This window comes from Balaenoptera physalus, assembly GCF_965194825.1.
Source record: "Balaenoptera physalus genome assembly, chromosome: 7".
NCBI lineage: Eukaryota > Metazoa > Chordata > Mammalia > Artiodactyla > Balaenopteridae > Balaenoptera > Balaenoptera physalus.
The window spans coordinates 50,225,867-50,252,971 of NC_138886.1; the positions used below are offsets into that span (position 1 = coordinate 50,225,867).

Sequence of the window (27,105 nt, forward strand, 5' to 3'; positions counted from 1 at the left end):
GGTGTGTTATGGTCTCCATTACTGCCTGAAGACTTTTCAATATACATATATAAACGTTCCTTTTCTTTTTGAATTTTAAAAGTGCACACCACTCAAAGGCCCCTGTCTAGGGCCAACCAGTGGGCTGGCAGGGGTTGGGGGCAGGGAGTTAGGACACTCACTGAAGCAGCCCATCGGCGGGCCCACCCGGGAGCACGTCAGAAATGACGATTGATGTCTCCCCATTTTCAAAGTGTGGGTTGTCTCTGCCTCCGGACACTGCAATTCCAAATCCTCTCTTGGAATCCTGTTCATTGGGGTTAAGAGAAAAATTAAAATAAAATCCTTCTATAAGTGGTTTTCAGGATTTATTACAAGCAGGTGATAAAATAAAGGTCAAACCAATAACCAGAGACAGCTCAGGAACAGAAGGCTTAGAGAAACAAGTGAGAAACAGAATACAGCGTCATCATGGTTAGCTGACAGGTTTATAAAGGGAAATTCCTTATCTAAAAGAAACAGCCTTGTGAAAGCTGGACAAGATTGATGGCACAGACTGGAGTTATCAGTAGAAGCTGGCAGGGGATGGGAAATTACATCTTCTGTCCAAATAAGGATGTGTTATTGGATTCACCAATCACACCTGTTCTCATATCCAGGCCTGAGCCAGATGGGCTGGTCACAGCTGAATCTATGCTAAAACCATATTTTTAAAGAATACCTTTAACTTCCAAGTTAGGGGAGCTAGTGGTTTCACTTTCATATAGGGTCAAAAAGATAAAGATAAAATCCGAAGACAAACTTAGTTTTGAGATCTCATGAGAGAGCAAAGCATTAAATTCTTTTCTACATGCATATAAGACGGAAATGCAGATTAATTAGATTCAAGATTAATAGAGAAATGTGTAACAGTGAACCCAAATAATACAGAATCCCAGTTCATTTTGGTGTTTAAAAAAGCTAAGCTCCCGGATTTCATCCAGATCACAGGGGCATGTACGTGACTATCACACTAAATACGGGTTTCATTTCGTAAAAATCTTCTCAGAGAATGAAAGAGCCCTCATCTCAAGATAAGTTCCCATGTGGGGCCCACTGTGGCAATCGATAACAAACAGTTAGCAACACAGACAGGCTGGCTTGTTCTTTAATCGCACGGCTTTGAATTTGGCAGCGCTATCCCCTGGTACCTGGTTTTACACAGAGAGAGCGCCATCCTCTATACCAGGCCAAAAATGTTTCTCACCTTTGCCAGTTCAGGGTCCAAACTCAAATGGTATGTGGTGGAAGGGCAGAGAGAAGAGTCAGAAGATGACAAGAGGTGAAAAATAAGACCTAAAGGGGAAAGCCTCTCAACTGAAGAAACCATGATTACTGCTCCAGAAGTTTCAGCACTTGAGCACCAATCTGTGTTTCTCTACCTGGATAGATTTAATACACATTTATTCAAGAACCAAATTTGCACTGAAGTCAAGGGTTGAAGTTCATGGTTGTGACGGTCAAAGGAAAACTCTCCCTTTGAGGAACTTACAATCCATCTAAGAGGTGACAGAGACTGGAGAGACTCAGAGTGGAGAAAGAGCCATGCAGGGCCCAGGAAAAGCCAGATGCTGACCAAGGCAGTTTGATGGAATAAGCCTTTGGGATCACGAGTGCATGTCTAGCTCGAGCCGCACGCAAGTCACTTACAAACGCTTGGTGGCTGCGCTTGTTTTGAGCGGGGCTAGCACCTATCATGCCCACCTCAAACTCTGCTGTCAGAATAAAAAGGAACAGAGCTAACATTTATTAAGCAGTGATTATGTGCTGGACTCCAAGTACTAGAAGCTCTTTGTATTACCTAATTTAATCAAGAGGGGCAATACCTGTGAAATACCTTTAAAAATTAAGTAAAATACACTTACATGTGATCTTACTTCTACTTTCAACCCCACTGTGGGGAGGGGGCTGTTGTTTAAAATCTGATTAATTCAGCACCTATTAATAGAATCAGGAATGGGACAAAAACTACAACCCATGTCTCCTGAGTGCTAAACTAACGTTTTACAATTTAGTTTGGGGAACTCCCCGGCGGTCCAGTGGTTAGGACTCTGAGCTTCCACTGCAGGGGCACGGGTTCATTCCCTGGTCAGGGAACTAAGACCCCTCATGCATGTGGCGCAGCCAAAAAACTTTTTTTTTTTTTTAATTAAAAAATCTTTTTTTTAGTTTGGACTTAAAACTCACTGAGGGAATAAGTTATAAATGCTATAATTAAAATTACAAAAGTTGTAGAAGCGACCTTAACGTCCTTAAACAGAACAGATTATTTCCATTCCTCCCTTCCTTTCCTCCCTTTTTTCATAAACTATTCTATCTGGAGACAGGTGAATACATTAATTAACCTCCATAATTTTCTATATTATACAGACTTTAGCCAAAAAAATAACAACATGCAAATCCTTGTTAATGCAATAACTGTGTTTGCGTAAAAATAAATAAGATCCATGATCTGTTGTGGTATACATACACAATGGAATATTACTCAGCCATAAAAAAGAATGAAATAATGCCATTTGCAGCTACATGGATGGACCTAGAGATTATCACACTAAATGAAGTAAGCCAGACAAAGAAAGACAAATATCATACCATACCACTTATATGTGGAATCTAAAAATGATACAAATGCACTTATTTACAAACTTGAAACAGACACACAGACATAGAAAATAAACTTATGGTTACCAAAGGGGAAAGGGGAGGGAGGGATAAATTAGGAATTTGGGATTAACAGATACACACAACTGTATATAAAACAGATAAAGGTCCTACTGAACAGCACAGGGAACTGTATTCAATATCTTGTAGTAACCTATAATGGAAAGGAATCTGAAAAAGTGTTTGCGTGTGTGTGTGTGTGTGTGTGTGTGTGTGTGTGTGTGTGTGTGTATGTCTTTAATGAATCGCTTTGCTGTATACCTGAAACATTGTAAATCAACTATACTTCAATTAAAAAAAAAAAAGATCCATGATCTGTAAACTGAAGAACAGACTGTAGCAGATATGACATGTGTAGTACTCACCTTCTGTAGGGTCACAGTGTACTGTTCCCATATCAACTCCTCCATGCCTGGGGCCTGTTTTAGAACAATCAAAACCAATTTGATTAAAAACACAAACATTTCAATGTTAGAAATAAAGCTATAATTCAAAATGTCTCCATAGAAAGGCCAGCTCACACATTCTATACACCAAAGAGTGGATATTTTTTAGGAACATTATACTACCTATTATATTTTCAAATATACTCTCCTTGAATGAAATGGCAATCTTAACAATACTAGAAAATTAGTGAAATACATAGGGAGAGATGTACCCTAAAAAGAATGAAATATTAGGGACTTCTCTGGCAGTCCAGTGGTTAAGACTCTGTGCATCCAATGCAGGGGCCGTGGGTTCGATTCCTCCTCAGGGAACTAAGATCCCACATGCCGTGGGGCATGGCCAAAAAGAAAAAAAAAAAAGAATGAATGGAATATTAAGTGTTAAGCTTTTTTATTATCACCACTCCAAAACACTGTCATGATAAAAGCCCTTATCTAGAGTTGCAAACAGATATATTTTCATTCTTTAAAAAAAAAAAAAAATCCCCCTTCCTCAGGTCAAAGGTGACCTCCTAGGCAAGTTTCATGCATTTTTGTGTGTGGGGGGAGGGGCGGGGGGAGGTTCACGCTGTGCAGCTTGGCGGGATCTTAGTTCCCTGACCAGGGATTGAACCCAGGGCCATGCCAGTGAAAGTGCTGAGTCCTAACCACTGCACCACCAGGGAACTCAAGTTTTATGGATTTTTATGTCTAAAGGAGTCCTTGGCCTTATCACAGAGACTGCCAATTTGTATAATCTGTGGGACCCCTTGGCCTTTTCTCCACCAGTATTGCGGGTGTGAAAGATGATGATGCCAGCATAAAAGACCACTGGGCTTCAGTTTCTGACAATATTCTAAAATAGATGTCTAGACAAACCTGAAAACAGTGGATATCATTCAATAATAATAATAATAATCCATTAAATGCAGGCTGCCTTTGAGGGGAAATCCTTAAAGGCAAGAAATGCCAAGAAAGCTCAAAGCCAGAGAAATAAGGCAGCACTGAGGCAGGCATTTCAACAGGAGGCCAGGAAAAGAGAGAAACTGTAGGAGCCAAACAGGGTGGAGATCAGATCAGAGTGAATGTATTAGGGGCAAAAACACTACCAGGCAATGGAGACAGCAGGGACAGTCGCCTACCTTATTCTTGGCTCTGGGTAGAGTGGAAATAACTAAAAATATCTCCATGGAGAATTCCTGTATCAATAGACCTGTACTCATTCAGGTTTGAGACTGAAATTCATATTACAGATGTGACCACACCCTCCCCCCCCTCCAAAACCCTCACACTCAAAGTGGTTCTGCATTGGTAGCACCACCCAGGTACATGGAGGAGAATGAAATTCTCCCCCAGAAACACACTAAAACACAGGCTTCAGAGAATCCCTCAGATAAGCATTTGAGGAACATGAGTTCACAATTTAAACACACACACAAAGCAAGTGAGAGTTAAAAGAAACAAAAAACTGCAGAATCAAAGACTATAAATATTGGAAATATAACCACAGACCAAAACAAGGATGTATAATGTTTCATGGAAATATAACCATAGACCAAAAAAAGGATGTGTAATGTTTCATATGTTTGCTTATTATAAGAAGTTAAAAGGGGAAATTAAAAGTATAATCAAAGTACAAGAGAACATCAAAAACAACCAAGCCGGACTTCCCTGGTGGTGCAGTGGTTAAGAATCCACCTGCCAATGCAGGGGACACGGGTTGCAGCCCTGGTATGGGAAGATCCCACATGCCACAGAGCAACTAAGCCCGTGTGCCACAACTACTGAAGCCCACGCGCCTAGAGCCCATGCTCCACAACAAGAGAAGCCACCACAGTGAGAAGCCCGCGCACCGCAACGAAGGGTAGCCCCTACTCGCTGCAACTAGAGAAAGTCTGCGTGCAGCAATGAAGACCCAACACAGCCATAAATAAATAAATAAATAAATAAATAAATAAATAAATAAATAAATAAATAAAATTATTTTTAAAAAAAATGACCAAAGAAAAAATTTTAGAAATAAAAAAATATGATAATAAAATTAACACATTTTTGACGGGAGACATATTATGGCCACAGGCGTTAGTTTCTGCAAAAATCCCCCAGTCAATAATGTATTAAATTAAAAAAATGGATTAAACCACATACAACACATGGTTGAAGGCAATAATGAATTAGAAGAAAGATGTGAAGAAATTACCCAGAATACAGCACAAAGCATTAAAAAAAGTGGGACACATGAAAGAAATTAAGAGTGAGAAAGTCTTACAATGTGTCTAAGATTTCCTGAAGGAGATGATAAGAGAGTGTGGGAGAGATGCAGTACTCAAGGTCACAACAGCTCTTCAGGACTTGATGATTTTTCAGGTTCAAGAAGCCTTACACATCACAAGCAGAGTAAATTCAAAAAGAAAGAAAAACAGTTTGAAATTCATGGTAATCTTACTGTAGAAAAAGATACAGAGATGAGAGCATATAGGTAGAAGAGGTTACAAAAGAGCAAATAGAATAACAGCCGACTTTGAAACGGCAATAATGAAAGGCTGAACTCGGTAGAACAGTATCTTTAAAACAGTATCTGTTCATTTAGGGGGCAGAAAGACATTTTTTTAAAAAACAAAAATTGGGAAAGGTTATTACAAACAATAAAAGAACTTCCAAAGGATAAATTTAAGAAAGGAATAATCCCAGAAGGAAGACCTAAGACGCAAGAAGGAATGTAAGCCTGGACATATATTGGCTGTATGCAACTAATCAATATAATAACGTATGATTTGTGAGAGTTAAATAAGACAGAAGTAGAACACTGGGCAACATAGCATGTAAATCCAGAAGACTTCAACATGATTTAATTATTCTAAATACTTTATTCAAGAGTAGAGTTAAACTGTAGATTAATTTTGAATTTCACTGAGCAAAATCCACATGTTAAATTTTCTGGCGTATATAATTTCCAAGATAGCAGAGAGGAAAATAAAATGAAAACAAAGCAAAACAAAAGTCAATCCAAAAGAAGGCAGAAGAGACAAAATGGGAAATTTAGAAAAAGCAGGGCAAATACAAAACAAACTGTGACTGCAGAAATGAATATAGAAGAATATAGAAGAGTAATCACAATAAATATAAAGACAGATGGTCAAGATGGATTAAAAACAAGTAGATCCAGTTACATGTTTTTTTAATAGAGAATATCTAAAACATAAGGACACAAAGGAAAATAATCTAATTATATGAATAAAAAGCCTTGCTGTACTTATTACATATAAATAATTTAAGAAAAACTATCTAAATTCCTTTACATTAAAATTTTTTAAAAATCAACTTTGCCATTCCTGCACTGCTACTAATGACAAAGAAAAGAATCAAAACATGTCCAGATAATGTGCTCCTGTTTTACCCAGTTAACAAACTCTTAGGCTTGGGGGGGAAAGACGTTTAGCACAAAAGGCAATTCTAACAACTGATATATTGGAGCAGATAATTTATCCTTTGATAGAACGGGATTAGGAAAAGGCAATTTTGTTTGTATGTAGAGAAGAAAGATGAGCCAGCCACTCTTGAGTAGCTATAACTGATCACTCAAATTGAGAGGAATTTATAGTCTTTTAGTTCCCTCCTCCCTCTATGTACTCACTTTAGGGACATTTCCCTGGTTAATACCATCTGGCTCCAAGAACTCTCAGAGATTTAAAAATAGAATTCAACTCACCACTAGGGTTAAAAAGAAGTTTAAAAATGGTACCTGGAAAAGGCGAGAACTAGGATCTGTGCTACCAGCACGCATGGGACTGGGTGCTATGGTGGGGGGATGGGGGGAGCATCAGCATCCAAAAAGAGGTGATGTTTAGGTTAAATGAAGGCACATCAACACAACGAAATATGTAAACATTCAAAAAGGGTCATTGTCTAAATTATGTAAATCTCCCCAATTATTTAAGTTTGTTCACCATGACCACTGTTTTTCAATTAAAAAAAAAAAAAGAAAATGGATTTTCAGGTGAGCTTTTTATATCTCACTCCCTCACATTTGCCCCGTATCTCCTAGAACAATGTTTGGCACACAGAGTAGGCACTCAAAAAGGTTTTCTTTTCAATAAACTAACAGATGGATACACTATTCATTCATCACCCAATTAGTACGATGAAGGCACTGATTGCTACTACTTACAAGTTTTCTTAAAGGAGATTTCTATTACATTCAGTGGCCCTCTGCTTCTTTCATAGCACACCTGAGATGGTTAGCTGGAAACTCAGGTGCCTGTGGTCTGGTGTCCAGAGACGAATAGTTTATAGCCATTCCTCTCTGGAATTTTGTGGTCTATGTCTATAACAGCATTTTCCAATTTGTGCCAGTATAACACAACTTTTCGATGATTTTAATAAAGTTTTCTTTCTTTTTTTTTTAAAAAAAGAGGGACTTCCCTTGGTAGCGCAGTGGTTTAGAATCCGCCTGCCAATGCAGGTGACATGGATTCAATCCCTGGTCGGTGAAGATCCCACGTGCTATGGAGCAACTAAGCCCGTGCGCCACAACTACTGAGCCTGCACTCTAGAGCCCAAGAGCCACAACTACTGAGCCCGCGCGCCTAGAACCCGTGCTCCGCAACAAGAGAAGCCACCACAATGAGACGCCCGCGCACTGCAACAAAGAGTGGCCCCCGCTCACCACAACTAGAGAAAGCCCGCACACAGCAATGAAGACCCAACGCAGCCAAAAATAAAAAATACATAGATAGGGCTTCCCTGGTGGCGCAGTGGTTGGGAGTCCACCTGCCAATGCAGAGGTTACGGGTTCGGGCCCTGGTCGGGGAGGATCCCGCGTGCCGCGGAGCAGCTGGGCCCGGGTGCCACGGCTGCTGAGGCCCACACGCCTGGAGCCCGTGCTCCACCGCAAGAGAGGCCGCCGCGATGAGAAGCCCGTGCACTGCAACGGGGAGCGGCCCCCGCTCTCCACAACTAGAGAAGGACCACACGCAGCCGCGAGGACCCAACACAGCCAAAAATAAATAAATAAATTTATTTTTTTTAAAAATTGTGACTTAAAAAAATACATAAATAAATAAATTTAAAACAACAAAAAAATAATATTTTCTTAAAGGGAAATAGTAAGCAGAAACCCAGCTGATCAGAACTGATCATCTCTTTCCATTTCCAGAGAACACCTCCTAACTTCTTGGCACCTTCGGTTTTCAAAGTGGCTTTTGTACAACCAATCCACTATCACCCGGAAGTGACCTTACTAGCATGTATGTTTTCCAAGTTTCTTCTCTGCTCTTTACCATACCTTAAAGCTGACAAATTTCAACAAAGTAAATTACTCTGTAAGTTGTGGTAAAATAAATACAGTTGCCAACTCCTCTTTGAATATAGCTATATACTCCCATATATTAAGAAAAACAGCACACAGTACCCCAGCCCAAAAATGTATTTAAAAGTCATCAGAAAAGAACCAGTACCATGACAATGACCCCTAGGATTGGGCAGTGCTATAGGGTGGAGGGGAGCACAATGTCCAAAAAGAGAGCGATGTTTAGGTTAAATGAATCAACACGATGAAATACATAGGCACTGAAATAATCATTTAACTTCTGTCCATTTTTAAAGTTTTGTCCTTATGATACCTGTCTTTTCAATTAGAAAGAGAGAATTTGTTTTATATTTTCAGGTCTGCCTGCTGTTGGTAGAAGCAGTGGGAATATAAATTGGTATAAACCTTCCAGGGGGCAAATTATTAATATGTCTCAAAATGTAAAATCTACATACCGTTTGATCAATCAATTCCACTTCTAGGAATTTATTCTACAGAAATATTTGCACAAGTGCACAAAGATATACATATAAATTTGTTTACAGCTGCTTATAATTTTTAATAATCAATGAAATGTCCAACAACAGATTGGTTACATATATACATATCTATACTTAAATGTCTATTGAAGGGAAAAATCAAGACACAAAACATCATTGTTTGTTTCTGTTTTTTATTTCCCTGATATATTTATTTTTATAAGCATACAGGGAAAAGACTGGAAGAGTAAATACCAAAAAATATTAAATTTCCCCAGGAGTTGTGGTATGGCAGAGAATATTTTTATGAGTACATTGCTTTTAGAATATATGTCAAAAATAAAAACAGCAAACTCTCCATTAAAAGTTTTGGATTTAAAATTCTTTATCATTTAACAAAATAAGTGCATTACTACAAAATTTTATTTTCAAAACGTTGTCCAAGCACCTGGCTTTTGAAATTCACTGTTCTTCCTTAATAAGATTATACTGTCTTTAAGCATTCCTGTGCTGCCTGCAGTAGTAATTTAAATTCGATTTGGCAGAGAAGGGATGAATCCCTTACCACTACCATGCCAACAGGACTGAATCAAATTTTTAATCAATCAGACCTTGCCAGGTGCCAAAGACTTCACCAACTTGTCATGAAACTGGTCAGATTATAAGTGACTTCTTCTTACCTAGGGTTAATGGGTTGTGACACAAACCACTGACTACTTAAATGTAATATTAAAAGAATATATTAAGTGATAAGTTTTAAATCTTAATTTTAAAGGTGAGGAAATTAGAGTAAAATAAATTTAATAGTGCCTTTGAGAATTAAAAGTACACCATGCTGTATTTAGCCCACAAAGCTGTGACTTTTTACAAAGTCTCAGAGAAAACCCTTTATTCATTCATTCATTCACTTACTCACTCACTCACTCACTCACTCAAAAATATTTACTGAGCATCCATTATGTGCCAAGCATGTGGTTTGTGGCACCTGGACTACACTGGTGAAAAAAACAGCCAAAGCCCATGTAGAGCTTACCAACCACAGGTGTGCCCCAAAAAGCCAATCACTGAGAGTCTGCCTCAACTATATACGATCTTTCCAGAAACACAGACACCCCACACAATCACACATATTCCCCAGAAAATCAGCTCCGGGTACATGGCTGGGGACAGCCTACTGGCGTGCAGCAACTCAGCTGAGAGCTGAGATCAGGCCTTTCGAACTGGGCCAACGGGCTTGGGCCCCACCCAACCTGTGCTGGGCTGTGCAGAGATCAGAGAATTGCTGTCAATATTTAGACTGCATGAATGCCGGCAGGGAGCTGCTTAGCCTTTGGAGAGCTTTACAAGCACACATATATCAGAGTAAAGGTACGCGTATTCACAATGCAGTGATTCCTCTCCTGCGCAGAGGCCCGAGAACAATGTGCCAGTATGTGCACACAGCTCCACATAGAGAGTATTCACAGCAGCAATGTTTCAACAGCCCAAACCTGGAGACAACCCAAACGATCTCTCAAGAGCAAAACTGACAAATCAATTGTGATATACTATTAAAATGCAATGTTATACTGCAATGAAAATAAACTAGAGCCACACATCCACAACACAGATGCATCTCAAACATAATACGGAGTGAAAAACATCCCAGAAGAATTTATAGAGCGTGCTATCAGTTTTATAATTCAAAGAGCAAACACCGTCTCATAAAAATGTGAATATTCTTAATATATTCTTGTACACTTAAGAATGACTAAAACGATACGTTTTATGTTTTGTGTTTTCTACTACAATGGAAAAAAAATCAAACAAAACCAATCTTTTGTTTAGAGATGTTTGTGTGTATGTATGTGTACGTGACCTGGGATGAGGCAGAGGAGTGAGAAGGGACCTTGGGTCCATTTTGGTGAGGGTCCATGGGTATGTGTGATGGGCTCATGGGTATATTTTATAATCATGCTTTATGATTTAAACAAATAATCTCTTATATGTACCAAACATTTTGTAAGTTAAAAAACAGAGGGGAAAGGGGGGCGGGTTCATGCGTGAACAAAGGGTACTCGATGATTCCTGGCCCAAGGACCTCGTACCAAATATTTGTTAATGCAGTACAGACTTTGCAAAGCCAAAGAGAAGAAAGTGTGACTGTTTGGACTGGAGAAGGGCAGGGTGGGGATCGTGGTAGTAATTTGAGAGGTGCATGAAGGCAGGCGAGGTGGAGGAGCAGCTAGCTCTGAGTAAGAAGCAGGCTGCAGAAGATGCGAAGTCTCCTTTTCACCCCAAGAGTCAACATTCCAGCAGCAGGAGGACCTCCGCTTCCCCGCATCACTTTCACTTTTCCTGTAAGTAGTGCGAATAATCACCCCCACAAAATTGTAATGACTCATTCCTAGACAACACAGGAAGATAAAAGGGGGCCAATTTTTTTTTTTTTTTTACCATAAATAAAACACTGTGTTAGCAGTAAGGTATTTACATGAAGAATGAGAAAGGGACAAAGACAAACAGTTATTCGATCTTTTAAAAAAATATTCTCTAGTTGTTATAAAGTTTCTTTTCTTTGAAAAATCTTGGCCAAACAGGTAAATCCCATATTTTACATAAAGAATATGGAAACGTGTTAAAAACCAACCAGAAGGCAAACACCAAAAGTCTTCACTGCCCCAACAGGAAATCTTTAAGCTTTTTGTCTGCAAACTGTTGCTTCCCAGTGATGCAGGGTCAGAGCCAAAGCTAAAGATTAATCAATATCTGCCCATAAGGGACATGTTTGATAAAAATCCCACCCACCATAAAAGTAAACACTTATACATGTTATATGCTACAGATGTTCAAACTATAAAAGGAAAAAAAGAACAAGGGAAAAACTTTTTTTCTATCATTTAGAATCTGAGATATAAGAATATTTTTAAAAAGAATAAGAATATACATTTCTGCAGGATAAGGAAGCAAAAAGTTTTTTCCCCAAACAAGAAATTACAATTACCCAAATACAAACAAACATCTAATAGGCAAACTATTAAGTTATCCCCAGGAAGCAACATCATGCTTGCAGATTCCCAACACATGGAAAACAGCAGCCTTTGATTCAGAAACCCCATAAGAGGCTATCAGTTTTGCATACATCTGCTAAAAATAATACAAGTATTTTAAAAACCCACCAATGACTACAATCTGAATCTCACAATTTGTTAATGAAAGCTGCCAGAAGCACAAATTAACCAGAGGAAAAAGGAACCACTGTAAGAAGGCTCCCCCCCACCAACTTCCCACAAAAGAAAGGTCAGGAAAGAAAAGGGGGAGAGCTTATAGAGGGACTCACATGGACTTTCAATCTCCCCAACTTTTTAACAGCCTGGATCCACATCTTCTGGAGGACCTTAGTGGTCTTCATGGCCTCTGGAGGTTAAGCAACCAGACCACTGCCTACATCCCAGGCTGCTCACCCATTGCCATCACTCCACGTGGTTACGTAAGGGCAGATACAATAGTGGCCCACATTCCCAGCAAATCCTGTTGTCATCTCTCAGTGACACATCCATACAGCAGGGATGCCAAACGCTTTGAAAAGCACCACTTGTGAGGAGAAAAGAAAGCAGTCTGGATTTGCAACGCTCTTTTGGCTTTCTTTTCCTCCCTCTCTCCTGTGCCAGGGAACCAGAGAACTGGAGTAAATATTCCTTTTAGACATGTAAAATGATTCAATATGCAAGTAGAAATTATTAAGTAAGTAGGGCATTCTAGAGACACGTAGAGAAGTTTTATTTACATAGATGCTCACACACACACACACACACAAGAAAAGCATAAGCTGGCTGAACAGCTACTGGTAATGTTTCAGAAGAATGGAATTGCTACTGTTACCTAGAAAATTAAAAGGCATGAAGATAAGAAGTTGCTCATCCTTGGAGATAGTAAATCTGTACTCGGGCTGTTGGTGCAGCTCAGAGCCACCGCAGGGGCAGAATGCTCACTCAGCAGCTCACTCCTCCTCTCTCTCCCCTTTCTGTAAATTCTGAAGATAAAAGAATAACAAAGAGCCCTGCTATCCATTTCTCTCTTTGTCTTTACCACTTGGGGGGGGGGTGGGGTGGAAAAGCACATTTTGGGTTTCTGAACAGCTAAGAAAGACTGTATGGGATACCGGGGGTTTGAAAGTTGGGCTTGGGATTTTGGAAGCATGGTCTCAGGGAGCTGGTGGTCCTTCTCACTACCACAGTGTATGTGACGCCAACGGGCCAGAGCGAGTGAGAGTGAGCCCTTTGACTTATTTAAGGTTGAGATGTGAAATGAATGTGGACCATGAGATGCAGACCATATAGGAAGCAACTTGAAGCGGAGGCAAGGACGCGAGTTTTAAAGGCAGACGATCTGGGGGCAATCTCTGTTCCGTCACTTAGCTGTGGGCCTGGGATAATCTGTCTCCTTTACAAAATGGGGATAACACACCTACACCTTGGAGGGCCAATATCAGCCTGGAATGAGGCAACCTTTCTCTACAAAGTGCACTGCTGAACGGGCACTTGAAAATGTTCACGTCCTTCCCTTGGACTCTACAGGAGTAAGTCCTTCAGAAGTGCTGGGACAGCAAAATGGGATAGGAAGTGAATGAAAGTTTGTTTCAAATCTTACACTGAGGAGGGCAGGGAGGACAAAGGAGCCCTACTGAAGCAGGAGCCTTAGAAGCTGAGGGGATGCCCAGGACTCGAGCCCGGCTGTGAGGACGTGAGCAGGAGCCCTGGACCAGCCAGGACCAGCCCAGGGCCCCAGGCGCAGAGGGGCAAGGACGGAGGGCACAAGGCAGCTCACTCCTTTACTGTGACTGCCATTAGGTAAACACTCCTGCTTCCCTGATGAGGAAATACACACTTCTTTCCCTTAAATTTATGCATATTGCCCAGAAGTCATAGGTATCCTACAAGTTAAGAATTCCAGATTCTTCTTCAATGATTTCCAAAAGTCACAGTTTCTGCCATCACTCACTCTTTTTTTAAAAATTGTGCTAAAAAAACTGCATAACATAAAATGTATCATCTTAACCATTTCTAAGCGTTCAGTTCAGTAGTGTTAGGTCCGTTCACATTGTTGTGAATCTCGAGAACTTTTTTGTTGCCAATCTCCAGAACTTTTTCATCTGGCAAAACTGAAACTCTATACCCATTGAACAACTCATTCCTTCTCCTCTCAGCCCCTGGCAACCACTATTCTACTTTCTGTTCCCATGAATTTACTCTGGATATCTCATGTAAGTGGAATCATACAGTGTTTGACTTTTTTGGTCTGGTTTATTTCATTTAGCATAATGTCCTCAAGGTTCATCCTTGTAACATGTGTCAGACTTTCCTTCCTTTTTAAGGCTGAATAATATTCCACTGTATACATATGCTATATTTTATTTATTCATCCAGCAATGGACACTTGGGTTACTCTCACCTCTTGGCTATTGTGAATAATGCTGCTATGCACGGAGGTGTGCACATATACTCTTTACTCATTCATTCAACAAATGTTTACCAAGTACAATATGCCAGACCTTGAGGATCAAATGAAGACCAAATCATACACAGCGCTGCCTTCAGGAAGTCTGACAGGAGCTAGCACCTGACCTACTTGGCTGAGTGGGGAGTGGGAGGTGTTTCCCATGAGCAAGGGACATTGAGATGAGGTCTGTAGAATGAATACAATTGGGGGTGGGGTGGGGTTGTACAGGACCCAGAGAACAGCACAGGGCAAAGACCCTGAAAAAGAAAGGCAGGAGGGGCCGCTAGCGAAAAGGCCATCGGAACCACTGCAGCCCGTTCTGACGAGCAGCTAGTCTACCAGTGGCATCAAAATGACACTTTGTGGCAGACAGCTGCCTCCATGAGAAGATCTCAATAGTTTAGGGATTTACCTTTTCCAAGATCCCTAACTTCCACAGTCACATATTCGAGAAACATCTACCGAGCAACTAGACACCCGCCCTGTGGATAAAAGAAAAATTACCCTATATCATTACCCTCAGGCAGCCATAGTCCAGTGGGGAATTGGGACACGTAAACAGTAATCACAAGTCAATGCAACTACAACAGCAGACGAATATACAAGGCTCATTCATTCAACAATATTCCCCAAGAACCCGGGACATGTCAGACACTTCTGTAGATGCTGGGGGGAATACAAGCCAGAGTCCTCCCCTCACAGGGAGGATTTTAAAGGAGATAACAGACAAGTAAACATATATTATAATCTCCAGTAGCAGTAAGTGCCATGGGATGTGACACTGGAAAGAATGAATCATGAGAAAACCTGGACCTCTCTCCAAGGAGAGGGAACAGCAGATGCAAAGGCCTTGAGGTGAGAAACAAGCTTATAATCATGAAAGAAAAAAGGCTACATGGGGCTGGAGCAAGGCGACCCCTGAAGTAACGGCAGGTATATACAATGTGAAGTTGATGGCATGAATGCGTGTTATTAACCGGGATGGGAGGTCTGGGGTGGATGGAAGTGTGCCCCAGTGGCAGGGGAGGCCCTCCTGCGTTCTACGCGAGCTCAGTGCTGAAAGATGACTAACTTGTCGGGTGGGTGGATGACCTGGGGAGGGAACCGCAGGCAGAGCAGGAGGGATAACCTGTAAGGTGTGTGCAAGACACTGCAAGCACTCGGTGTGGCTGGGAAGTAAGCTGTTTAATAACACACATGGGATGCTACGTTCTCAGCACGGACAGATGTGTTAAATAACTTAATTACAGCTTGGGAGTCTTAAAACACACAGCCACCCTGGAAACAGGAGACCAGACGGCTATGGGAACCGGAACGGAAGGAAGCCATTAACACTCAGCAGGCACCTCGCCCATGGCTCTCTGTACAGATGCCCACAACCCTGTGAGTCAGCTACGACTGTCTCCATCCTACGAACAGGAAAGCTGAAGCCGTAATTCACACAGTTAACGCTGTCAGATACGGGTTTGAGGCTGGAGCCCCACCCCAGATTTGATTCCTTTTCTATGTGTAGAATGTGATGTGTACTTTGCACACACTAAGCCCTTAATAAATGGTATGTGGACACCTCGGAGGAAGGAAATAAAAGGAGGGAGGAAGAAAGCAAATAAGAGAGAAGGATGTGTATAAAATTGATGCCTAATAAGAACCTGCAGTATAAAAAAACAAACAAAACAACTAATACTAAACTTTCATTGGGTTATTTGTATGGAAATATGTTAATATAAATGTTTCAGACATTACATGAAATTTCTAAAAATCTTATATTTGTATTTGTATGGAAATACGGATGGAAATATGTTAATATAAATGTTTCAGACATTACATGAAATTTCTAAAAAGCTTATATTTGTATTTGTATGGAAATATGTTAATATAAATGTTTCAGACATTACATGAAATTTCTAAAAATCTTATATGTTCTGGTATAATGTTATAAGTAATAATCCTAGTTATTACTTTAAAATGTATATCTCAGAAATAACTAATTTTCTTGTCAACTGCATTATTATGAACTTTCCTCAAATCTTTAACTGTGGTCATTTTTAAGTCTTTTGGCATTTACAGACAGTTCTGGGTGTACTCTGATGCTTTTGCAAATATGTTCCTATAAAAGGGTTTCATCTTCAAGAAATTCATGGAAAAGACTGACAAGTACAGGTTTCTGTTAACTGACTGTACTGCTGAACTGAATGAATAAGCATTTTCAGAACTCTAATGAAAAACTGATGAACTCATAAAAGTGCTAACAAAAGATCAAGATGAAAAAAAAATTAATTACATGGGACTGAGTGAACTGATGAGGATGAGTATAATTTTTGTGACTTTCTGTCTGAATTTAAAAAAAAAAAATCCCACAAGGACTCAGAGGCAAAGAATATACAAATCAATTTTCACTGCAAAGTAAAGGAGCTGTTACAGTGGAGGATTACTGGACTGAATGTCAATATTATGACATAGTATGAGTGTGTTTCATGTTTGGTAATTGCAATCATTGTTGCTTTTGTTGTGGTCATCCATGTACAATGCTTGGTGTCAGTCTATTTATCTCTTGTAAAAATAAAATACAGTGTGTGTGTGTGAAAAAAAACAAAAAAAACAAAACAAACAAACAAAAAAAAGACAGAAGGAGCACAAAGTGAAATCATCAAGGCTCCCAGGAGGCTCCATGCAGCAGATATGAAATCTTAGGAGACCACCCCCAGGATAAACTGGGCTAATGGTTTTCTGCACCAGGATTCCTATGGTGTTTTTATGCTGTGTCCAGTATGTCATTTTAGAAGGCATCTCAAAAGAGAGTATAAACAAACAGCCAGCCAGCCTCAGGATGGGTGGGCAAACCATAGCGCACCTACCTCTAGCTGATAACGGGGCTTTTGTGTTTCACCCTCCCCCCACCCTTCCCCCAGGAAATTGGTCTTATTTTAATGGCTGTGAATTATTTAGTCAAAATTCTCTTCACCAGACCCAGTTTTGAAACACCTGTCAAATAAGTAAACAGGAACCCCTTTTCCCTAGAAAAGGCAAAAAATGAGCTCCACTCTTGCTCTTCCTAAAACGAGTAGTTTTTAAAATTATAAACCAAGTCTTTGGCTTCAAGGCACTTGCCTGTGTCTCTTCAAAGCCAAACCCTTCCTGGTAGCACTAAACTAGTAAGCAGTGAGTTAAACAACCCCTTATGTAATCCTTGGTTTACAAAAAAAAAAATCTTTCATAGTTTATTCCATAAGTATTTCACGTTCAAATGCGATTACAATGTCACCACTAGCTTCTTACCCTCCCTTCACAACTCATGAAGGTGAGCGCTGACAGGGAACAACTAGTGTGCACGGTGTGCTCACAGCACATAACTCACAGTGGACACAGCCTGAGTGTGACCAGGGTTAAAGAAAAAAGCTACACACAGAAGTTTAAAGAGGGATTCTTGATAGCTCAACACAGAATTCACAGGATTAGATTCTAGAGTTATTGTTGATGGGTACCAGAGTATCTACCTAAGGTAAAATTTCAGTGCACATTTAAGGAAATAATAGAGAACTGGGAGAGGATGACAGTATTCCTAGGGCTGCAATCTGCAGTTTTGAAAGCAGTTGTGCTGAAAGGCACAAAGCAATGAACCCAGACTCCCAGGAAGACACTTCCAGCCAAGACTCTGCCCCATGACCTTGGGCACCCACTCAATTCCATTGCCACTTGGTGAAAACAAGTATATCATCATCTGTTTCACAGGGTGAAATGAAGCAAACTCCCACAAAAACACTGTAAAATCCAGGCCAGTAAACCTTCAATGGGGAGGTGGGGTTGTCATAAATACCCCTGACAATGGCAGCCACATAACATGGTGGGAATAGCCCTGTAGGCCATTGCACATGCCTGGGTCCAAGTTCATCTCCCACACACTCTACAAGCTCTGTGACCTTGAGCAGTTTGCTTGTTGAGGCTCAGTTGCCTCATCTATAAAATGGGCTCAAAATCCCTACCCTATTATAATTGTTGTGAGGACTGAATGGAGTAATGCTTGTAAAGAGCCTTGCCCAGTGCTCATCACACAATTACCACTCTCCGTAAAGGTCCCCACCATTAGTTCTGCAGCAGCAATGTAAGGTGACCACTCCCAAGTAAGAAACTGTTCTCTTTCTCCCAGAAGAAATCATACTCTCCCAGAGTATGATTAACTACAATAAGAACACATATGGAAGCCAAGGGAAATGAAAATATATGTCCACACAAACACCTGTACACAGATGTTCAGAGCAGCACTACTTATCATAGCAAAAAAGTGGAAACCACTCAAATGTCCATCAAATAATAAATGGGTAAACAAAATGTGGTATATGCATATAATCGACTATGATTCAGCCTAATAAGGAAAGAAATACCAATACATGCTCCAACAAGGATAAACCTTGAAAACATTATTAAAGAAGCCAGAAGCATAATATTTTGGGAAATCACAAAATATTATGATTCCATTTATGTAAAATATCCAGAAGAGGCAAATCCATAGAGACCAAATGTAGACTAGTGGTTGCCTAGGAATAGGGGAATATGGGGAGAAATGGGGGGTGACTTGCTAAATGGGTGCAGGGTTTCCTTTTTGGGGTGATAAAGATGTTCTAAAATTGATACGGTGTTGGTTGCACAACTCTGTAAATATACTAAAAACCACTGAATTGTACACTTTTATTTTGTGAACTATATGTGAACTATATCAATACAGCTTTTTTTTTTTAATTTAAAGAATGCATCATGGATTCTGCAATCAGAAAGTGGGGATTCTTTTTTTTCTTTCTTGGCTGCGCCACATGGCTTACGGGATCTACCAGGGATTGAACCTGGGCCCTCAGCAGTGAGAGGGCAGAGGCCTAACCACTGGACTGCCAGGGAATTCCCAGAAAGTGGGGATTCTAATCCTTGCTCCACCACTTCCATTACTTAACTTCTCCTTGCCTCAGTTTCCCCCGTCTGTAAAGCAGGGGTAGTCACAAGACCCACTCCCCTAGAGTTATTGTGAGAATTTAATCAGGTAATTCATGTACAGAACTCAGGGCGGTGCTCCACACACAACCAATGCTCTGCCATTTTCAGCTATCATCATTGTCATAATTATTAGACTCATTTTACAGAAAAGGAGACTGAAGTCAGAGAAATAAAGTAACTTGTTTGAGATTATACAAGTTAAAGGTGGCAGAGGATAGATTCTAACCCTTGTCAGTGTGGCTACAAAGCCTGTATCCTTTCGACTGAAGTACGTTGCCTCTTTCACTATACAGCGATTGTGCCTTTCAGAACCTACCCATGAGTGATGACTGGTCCCTGGCCTTGAAACCAACCAACCAACCAAAAAAAAAAAAGCCATGGTTGTTGGTGCTTGGGCACCAAACCTGCAACGGATCCAATCACTCTGACAACTCAGAACATCTTAAAAAGCATGATGGTCACTTTCAAGCAGTTGGCCTGGGTTCGGTCAACCCAGCTATGAACTCTTCCTCAGTGACTTGGTAAGAAGAGAGTGCAGGAAGGGAATAGGGTCAGACTTTATTTTATTTCTGGTTCTTTCAATAACCAGTTAGGTATAAGTTCCCTAATGGCTGTGCCCTTGTGAACACACGTTTAAATGAGGGGGCATGACATACATCATTATTAACTGAACGTTACAATGTGCCAAGACACTGTGCTAAATGCTTTATGGCTCTTGACCACTGACCCTTCCAAAAACTATAAAATTCCTCCCTTTTTACATATGAAAACATAAAGGCCTGATGATCCACAAAACAAGGAATTAAGAAGCTTCAATTAAAATTAAAAACTTCTTCTCTGTGAAAGACAATGTCAAGAGAATGAGAAGACAAACCACTGATTGGGAGAAAATATTTGCAAAACACACATCTGATAAAGGACTGTTATCCAAAATATACAAAAGAACTCCTAAAACTCAACAGTAAGAAAACAAACTATTGGATTAAAAAATGGGCCAAAGACTTCAACAGATACCTCACCAAGAAGATATACACATGGCAAATAATCATATGAAAAGATGCTCCACATCATAAGTCATCGGGGAAATGCAAATTTAAGTAACAATGAGATACCACTACATACATACTAGAATGATCCAAATCCGAACAATGACAACATCAAATGCTGGTGAGGATGTGGACCAACGGGACCTCTCGTTCACTGTTGGTGAGAATGCAAAATGGTGCAGCCACTTTGAAAGACAGTTTGGTAGGCTCTTAAAAAAACTAAACATACTCTTATCATACGGTCTAGCAATCATGCTCCTCGGTATTTAACCAAAGGAGATGAAAGCTTATGTTCACATGAAAATCTACATGTGGTTTTTAGCAGCTTTATTCGTAACTGCCCAAACTTGGAAGCAACCAAGATGTCCCTCAGTAGGTGAATGGATAAATAAACTGCGGCACATCCAGACAGAGGAAATATTATTCAGTGCTAAAAAGAAACGAGCTATCGAGCCATGAAAAGACATGGAGGAACCTTAATGCATATTACAGGTGGCCTCTGTATCTGCAGGTTCTGCAGATTCAACCAACTATGGATTGAATATATTAAAAAAAAAAAAAATTTCCGAAAGTTCCAAAAAGCAAAACTTTGGGGGGGAGGGATAAATTAGGAGTTTGGGATTAACATATAAACATGACTATATATAAAATAGATAACCAACAAGGACCTACTCTATAGCACAGGGAACTCTACTCAATATTCTGTAATAACCTATATGGAAAAAGAGTCTGAAAAAGAATGGATATATGTATGTGTATAACTGAACCACTTTGCTGTACACCTGAAACTAACACAACATTGTAAATTAACTATACCCCAATATAAAATAAAAATTAAAAAAAAGAATTTCTTCACAGTGATGCTATATTTCTGTACTTCCAGTATCTTTTCACTAAAGAAAAATAAAATATGAATACTGTAATAAAAAAACAAAAACAAAACAAAAAAAACTTCAATTTGCCACATGCAAGCAACTATTTACATAGCATTTATATTATATTATTAGATATTATAAGTAATCTAGTGATAACTGAAAGTATACAGGAGGAACTGCCTGGGTTATGTGCAAATACTATGCCATTTTATATAAGGGACTTACTTGAGCATCCCTGAAATTTGGTATCCACCTTGCGTCCTGGAACCCTTTTTATATACATATATATATATATGTTTTTATATATATACATATATGTACATATCCTGAGATATTAAGGGACTCGCACACAACCCCACAGCTAGTAAGTGGATGGTCACGATCTGAATCCAGATCTGCATAAGTTCAATTTTAGTAAGATATGAGGCAAAAACAAAAACACACCATCAACAGATAATTACATTTAAGACCTCTGTGTTCACAGTTCTGCTACATTAAGTTACAAAGTATAATTATAATTTAACAGGCCATTCTTATTTGTAATCACAAAGAAGCCATTAATAAGCCAAAAAAGAAGGAGCTCATTTGGCAACACAGACACAGCCCTGTCTACTCTATGATTTTAAATCTAAGCCCACAAACTTTAAAATATACCTTTACTTAAAAAAACAAACATACGTACAAACCACCACCCATGCTGGTACCAAGGTATATAAACTGCTTTGTCAAAAGGCAGGTTAGAAAACCAATTAGTGTGCTCAGCTAAATCCTGCCAGCAGGATTGGCCCTGTATTAAATACCCAAGGTCAACTGTCCCTCCCAGACCCAAGGCACCATCAGAGGATAGCTCACACAGAAAGGAGCAACATAGGGCTTCCCTGGTGGTGCAGTGGTTTAAGCATCCGCCTGCCAATGCAGGGGACACGGTTTCAAGCCCTGGTCTGGGAAGATACCACATGCCGCGGAGCAACTAAGCCCGTGTGCCACAACTGCTGAGCCTGCCCTATAGAACCCACGAGCCACAACTACTGAGCCTGCATGCTACAACTACTGAAGCCTGCGCGCCTAGAGCCTGTGCTCCACAACAAGAGAAGCCCAGGCACCACAACAAAGAGTAGCGCCCACTCGTGGCAACTAGGGAAAGCCTGTGTGCAGCAACGAAGACCCAGTGCAGCCAAAAATAAATAAGTTCTTTGTGCTATACAGTCAGACCTTGCTGTTTATCCATTCTATATATAATAGTTTACATCTCCTAACCCCACCCTCTCACTCCATCCCTCCCTCAACCCCCTCTCCCTGTGCAACCACCTGTCCTTTATGTCCGTGATTCTGTTTCTGTTTCATAGATAGGTTCATTTGTGTCATATTTTAGATGCTACATGTAAGTGATATCATATGGTATTTGTCTTTCTCTTTCTGACTGACTTCACTTAGTTTGATAATCTCTAGTTGCATCCATGTTGCTGCAAATGGCATTTGTTCTTTTTCTGGCTGAGTAGTATTCTACTGTACATATGTACTACATCTTCTTTATCCATTCATCTGTCCATGGACATTTCGGTTGTTTCTGTGTCTTGGCTATTGTGAATAGTGCTGCTATGAACGTAGGGGTGCATGTATCTTTTTGAATTATAGTTTTGTCTGGATATATGCCCAGGAGTGGGATTGCTGGATCATACGGTAATTCTATATATTTTTAGTTTTCTGAGGAACCTCCATACTGTTTTCCACAATGGCTGCACCAACCTACATTCCCACCAACAGTGTAGGAGGGTTCCCTTTCTCCACACCCTGCTATTTGTAGACATTTTAATGATGGCCATTCTGACTGTTGTGAGGTGGTACCTCATTGTAGTTTTGATTTGCATTTCTCTAATAATTAGCGATGTTGAGAATCTTTTCATGTGCCTATTGGCCTTCTGTATTTCTTCTTTGGAGAAATGTCTATTTAGGTCTTCTGACATTTTTTGACTGGGTTTTTTGTTGTTGTGGTTGAGCTGTATATTTGTTGTACATTTTAAATATCATAAACTTGACAGTGGAATGTGTACTTGCACGGTACATTCAGCATAATGAGTGTGCACTGTATCTCAGGGAATCAACGGAGGAAAACGAAGACCCACTTGGTTATTCAAGAACACACTCCATTCAGGGGAGGGGACAGCAAAAACTAGAGACAGGAAGGGGAAAGGTGAGGTTTCCTACATCCAGCTCCCATACCAGTGAAAGGTGGGAGCCCAAGCCAAGCTATTAAAAATAATGCACATCAGCAAGCTTTACTAATGATTTTGACTTAATAAGAAAACAGAGTAGATGAAATTGAAGCAAGTTATACCAAAATAGTTAGGCTTCTAATTTTTTTTTCTCATGACAAAACTGAAAGAAAAAGTTCTGATGTTTGAAACAGCCCTATTGCTAAACTTAGAAAGAGACCACATTCTTTGATCTAGTATCTTGTATGGCATTATTACATAAACTGAGTTAAATGGACAGTCCATAAAAAAATGTGCAGGACACCCTCCTGTCCCCACTCTTTGCCACTGTTTTCCTTTATTGGTGACATGGGAAATTTCAGATATAGGTCAATATTATTTTTTAAATTCTGAATTAAACAATGTTGAGCTCCTCTCAAAAAAACCTGTCTTTGCCCAGTAACATAAATTTCTGGCAGAAATTGTATGTGATTTTAAAGCATAAAAAGGCACCCAACATTTCCCTTTTGTGGAATTTGTGGTTATTAGGAAATCAGCAAAGGCCACTGCATAGTAACAGACATATAACCCACTAGGTGGCGCAATGATGCAGAAATAAAAAAGAGATTGCTGTTTCCTTTCAAATTTAAAATTTCAAAACGTAATTCGGGGAGATTGGAAACAAACTTTAAAAATTACAATAAAACCCCACCATTATAGCTTTTATAAGAGGCAAGGTACATTTGCAACTCGAGGCAGAAAACTAAAAGCGGAAAATTGCACTTTTAGTTGTCGTTCACTAATATTTTTAAAAAACCACTAGAGCATACATATTACAATCAATTAACATCCTATGAGGTTTTTGACCCTGCTCTGGTTGTGGGATAGTCAAAGCAATTTAAACCATCTGGAAGGTAGAAAGCAGCACTTTCTAATTGTTAATCGCTGGACCTAATTGGTATGGTGGAACATATTCCAGGAGAAAAAGTTACAGGATTTAGAGTTTCACGTAGAAGGTGGAGTCCATTCACTGGTTCATTCAATAAATATTTATTAAACACCTTTTTCATGCCAGGCTTTGTACTGAGCACTAGAGATTAAACTGAGGAAAATAAACAAGGTCCTGCCTTCATGGAGCTTACAGGCTAATGGGGGCCCAGCTGTAAATCAAGGAGCCTGTCAGCAACTGTAGAACTAAAACTGTGACACGTGCTTTAAAGGGCAAGTACAGAAAGGTCTAGAATAGGAAGAACTGGCCTCTCCAGGGACATCAGGGAAGGCTTTCCTTCTTAGTGCCCCGTGGAAATAGGGGATGCAACCCACTGAGGGAGGACAAGACGAGAGACCACCACCACGGCTGGGGCACAAAGAGGGAGGCAGATGGGGGAGCCTGGGTCTTAGGAAGGATCTTGGTCTCATCTATGAGTAAAGTAAGTAAAAGTCTGAGGCAGATCAATGGCACAAGTGGATTTGCAGTTTTATATATTTGAGTCCAAATTCCTCATTTTACTGAGAAGCAGGGAAGAAATCTAAGCCTAGGTCGATAGCCCCAGCAGATTACTGGGTACAAGAGGTGGGAAGAAGGAAGTAAGGGAGAGGTGCACTGAATTCCCGGGGCAGTAACGGCTTTCTCAGGGCAGCTGAACCCCCGGGCCCACCCAAGGGTTTAAGCCCCAGCCAAGTTCCCCTTATACTGTGAGGAAAGAATAAAGCAAACCATAATTTCTAAGCCAAGTTCCAAAGCCACCTTTGCAACTACATAATTTAGGAGTGGGCGAGAAACTGCTATCAGGGCAGGAAACAGGAATGTTTATCAGGCATTCTGAGAAATGGATGCAGACACCAGAATAAGCCAAAGGACCAAGGGAACAAACTGCACCATCAAGAGCGCTCATCAGGGGGAATTCCCTGGAGGTCCAGTGGTTAAGACTCAGTGCTTTCACTGCTGCGGGCCCAGGTTTCAATCCCTGGTCAGGGAACTAATATCCCACAAGACCCGAGACACGGCCAAAAAAAAAAAAAAAAAAAAGAGTGCCCGTCTGAAGAAAGGCAACAACCAAAACCTGTCTATTGAAAGAAAATTCAGGTTAGGACTTCTACTGCATTTGCCAGGAAGACTCAGGCTTCTGCTTCCCCGGAGGGCTGGGGCCAGGGTCCAGACAACAACATAACACGCTGAGCTCTCTCCAGCTGTTCTAGTTTGTCAGCGGATGAGTCCCTGGTTTGTCACTAAGCAGCTCTAAATCCTCTAAGTTTGCTGAACATCTCAGGTGTTTTAATACCCGCCTCACAGAGTTCTTAAGAAGATCAAGTGGAATTTTATGTGGAAGTTTTTACAAACCAGAAAGTTTCACACAAATGAGGGGTACTTCCTATATTAAATAAATCTCACTCTAAAAAAGGCAGTATGGTATACATTTAACAAAAGATTTTGGAAATAGATTGCATTTAGTCATTCAGCATTTAAGTATCTACTATGACTCAGGCTTTGAAAACAAAGGCCTATCGAGGTAGTACACAGTCCCCACCCTCAAAGGTTGCCTTTTTTAGGATATAGAAAGGCCTGGAATAGTCTAGAGAACAATGGCAGTGAATGTGTACTGAACTGGGGTATCAGTCACTGATCTATCAGCCCCAAGCCTTTCCAAATCCCCTGAGTTGGAAAAACAACATTAATTCCTCTTCTGCGTTACATTTCTTCACGACTTTGACCATGATGGTGGTTTATCATATCTTTGAAGTTTTCCCCCGACAGGAAAGAATGAATAGTTTGGAAATGAAATAGCCAACAACTTAGAAATACGACAAACATTATCTGTTCCAAAGCTGGAAATCCAGAGCATAAATAAGAACATCCAAAACACAGACAAATGTTTTATCGTAGAGGGATATCTCAGTTTTATGGCCTTTCAACATCTTAAAACCAAGATGAGCTTTGACATATACTTTCTCCACACTTTCTTGTACTTAAGTTACTGCTTAACCAGAGGAAGTATACACTCATAACTTCTCAACTGGCCTGTTACCAGTCACCTTCCGAGACTGAAACCAGAAGCAAACCAGCCCTTCAGTGCTAAGACCCACACTCTTCTGCATCTGGCTTTCCCATAGCCAAGAGGGACCTTGGACAAGAGTGTCCTCATAAAGCCAGAACCTTTCATAAGTCAGCATCTGACATACCTATACCCAGATGGCAGAAAAACCACCTAGAAACCAAACATCCTGCTTCTGGAAGTTCTAAACTAGTGCCCAGCAAACATTTTTTTAAAGGGTCACATAGTATATATTTTAGGCTGTGCAAGTAGAGGATATTAAATAGATACTTATATAACAACTTAAAATGTAACCATTAAAAAAGGTAAGAACAATTCTTAGCTACCAGGCAGGAAAAAAAACAAAAAACCAACCAACCAACCAACCAGGCAGCCGGCTGTAGTGTGCCAACCCTTAGTCCACGCTTACGCAAAATTTAATAACTGACTAGTAATAGATGTGCAGGTGTCTGTTCACCAAGCAAGGCACAATGTTTAGCCAGCAAGGTGCTCACAACCAGCACACAAGGAGGTGCACACACTTCTTGATTCCTGCTTTCCTTCACCTTGGTTTTCACTTCTATCCTCAATAAGCCTTAGGATTATACTCA

At 40.2% G+C, this 27,105-nt stretch overlaps 1 protein-coding gene across 7 annotated transcripts in view; it reads right to left on the bottom strand.

Annotated features, from left to right (window-relative positions):
• The window catches only part of TJP2 (tight junction protein 2), a 133,778-nt gene that overhangs the window by 39,868 nt on the left and 66,805 nt on the right, over nucleotides 1-27,105 (bottom strand). For all 7 annotated transcript variants that reach the window (XM_082470869.1, XM_082470870.1, XM_082470873.1 and 4 more), the window contains 2 exons: nucleotides 3,045-3,098; nucleotides 162-286 (listed from right to left, as the gene is read on the bottom strand). In XM_082470869.1, the coding sequence (XP_082326995.1) occupies nucleotides 162-286; nucleotides 3,045-3,089 (170 nt within the window). In that variant the 5' untranslated portion in view covers nucleotides 3,090-3,098. The remainder of the gene's footprint in view (nucleotides 1-161; nucleotides 287-3,044; nucleotides 3,099-27,105) is intronic.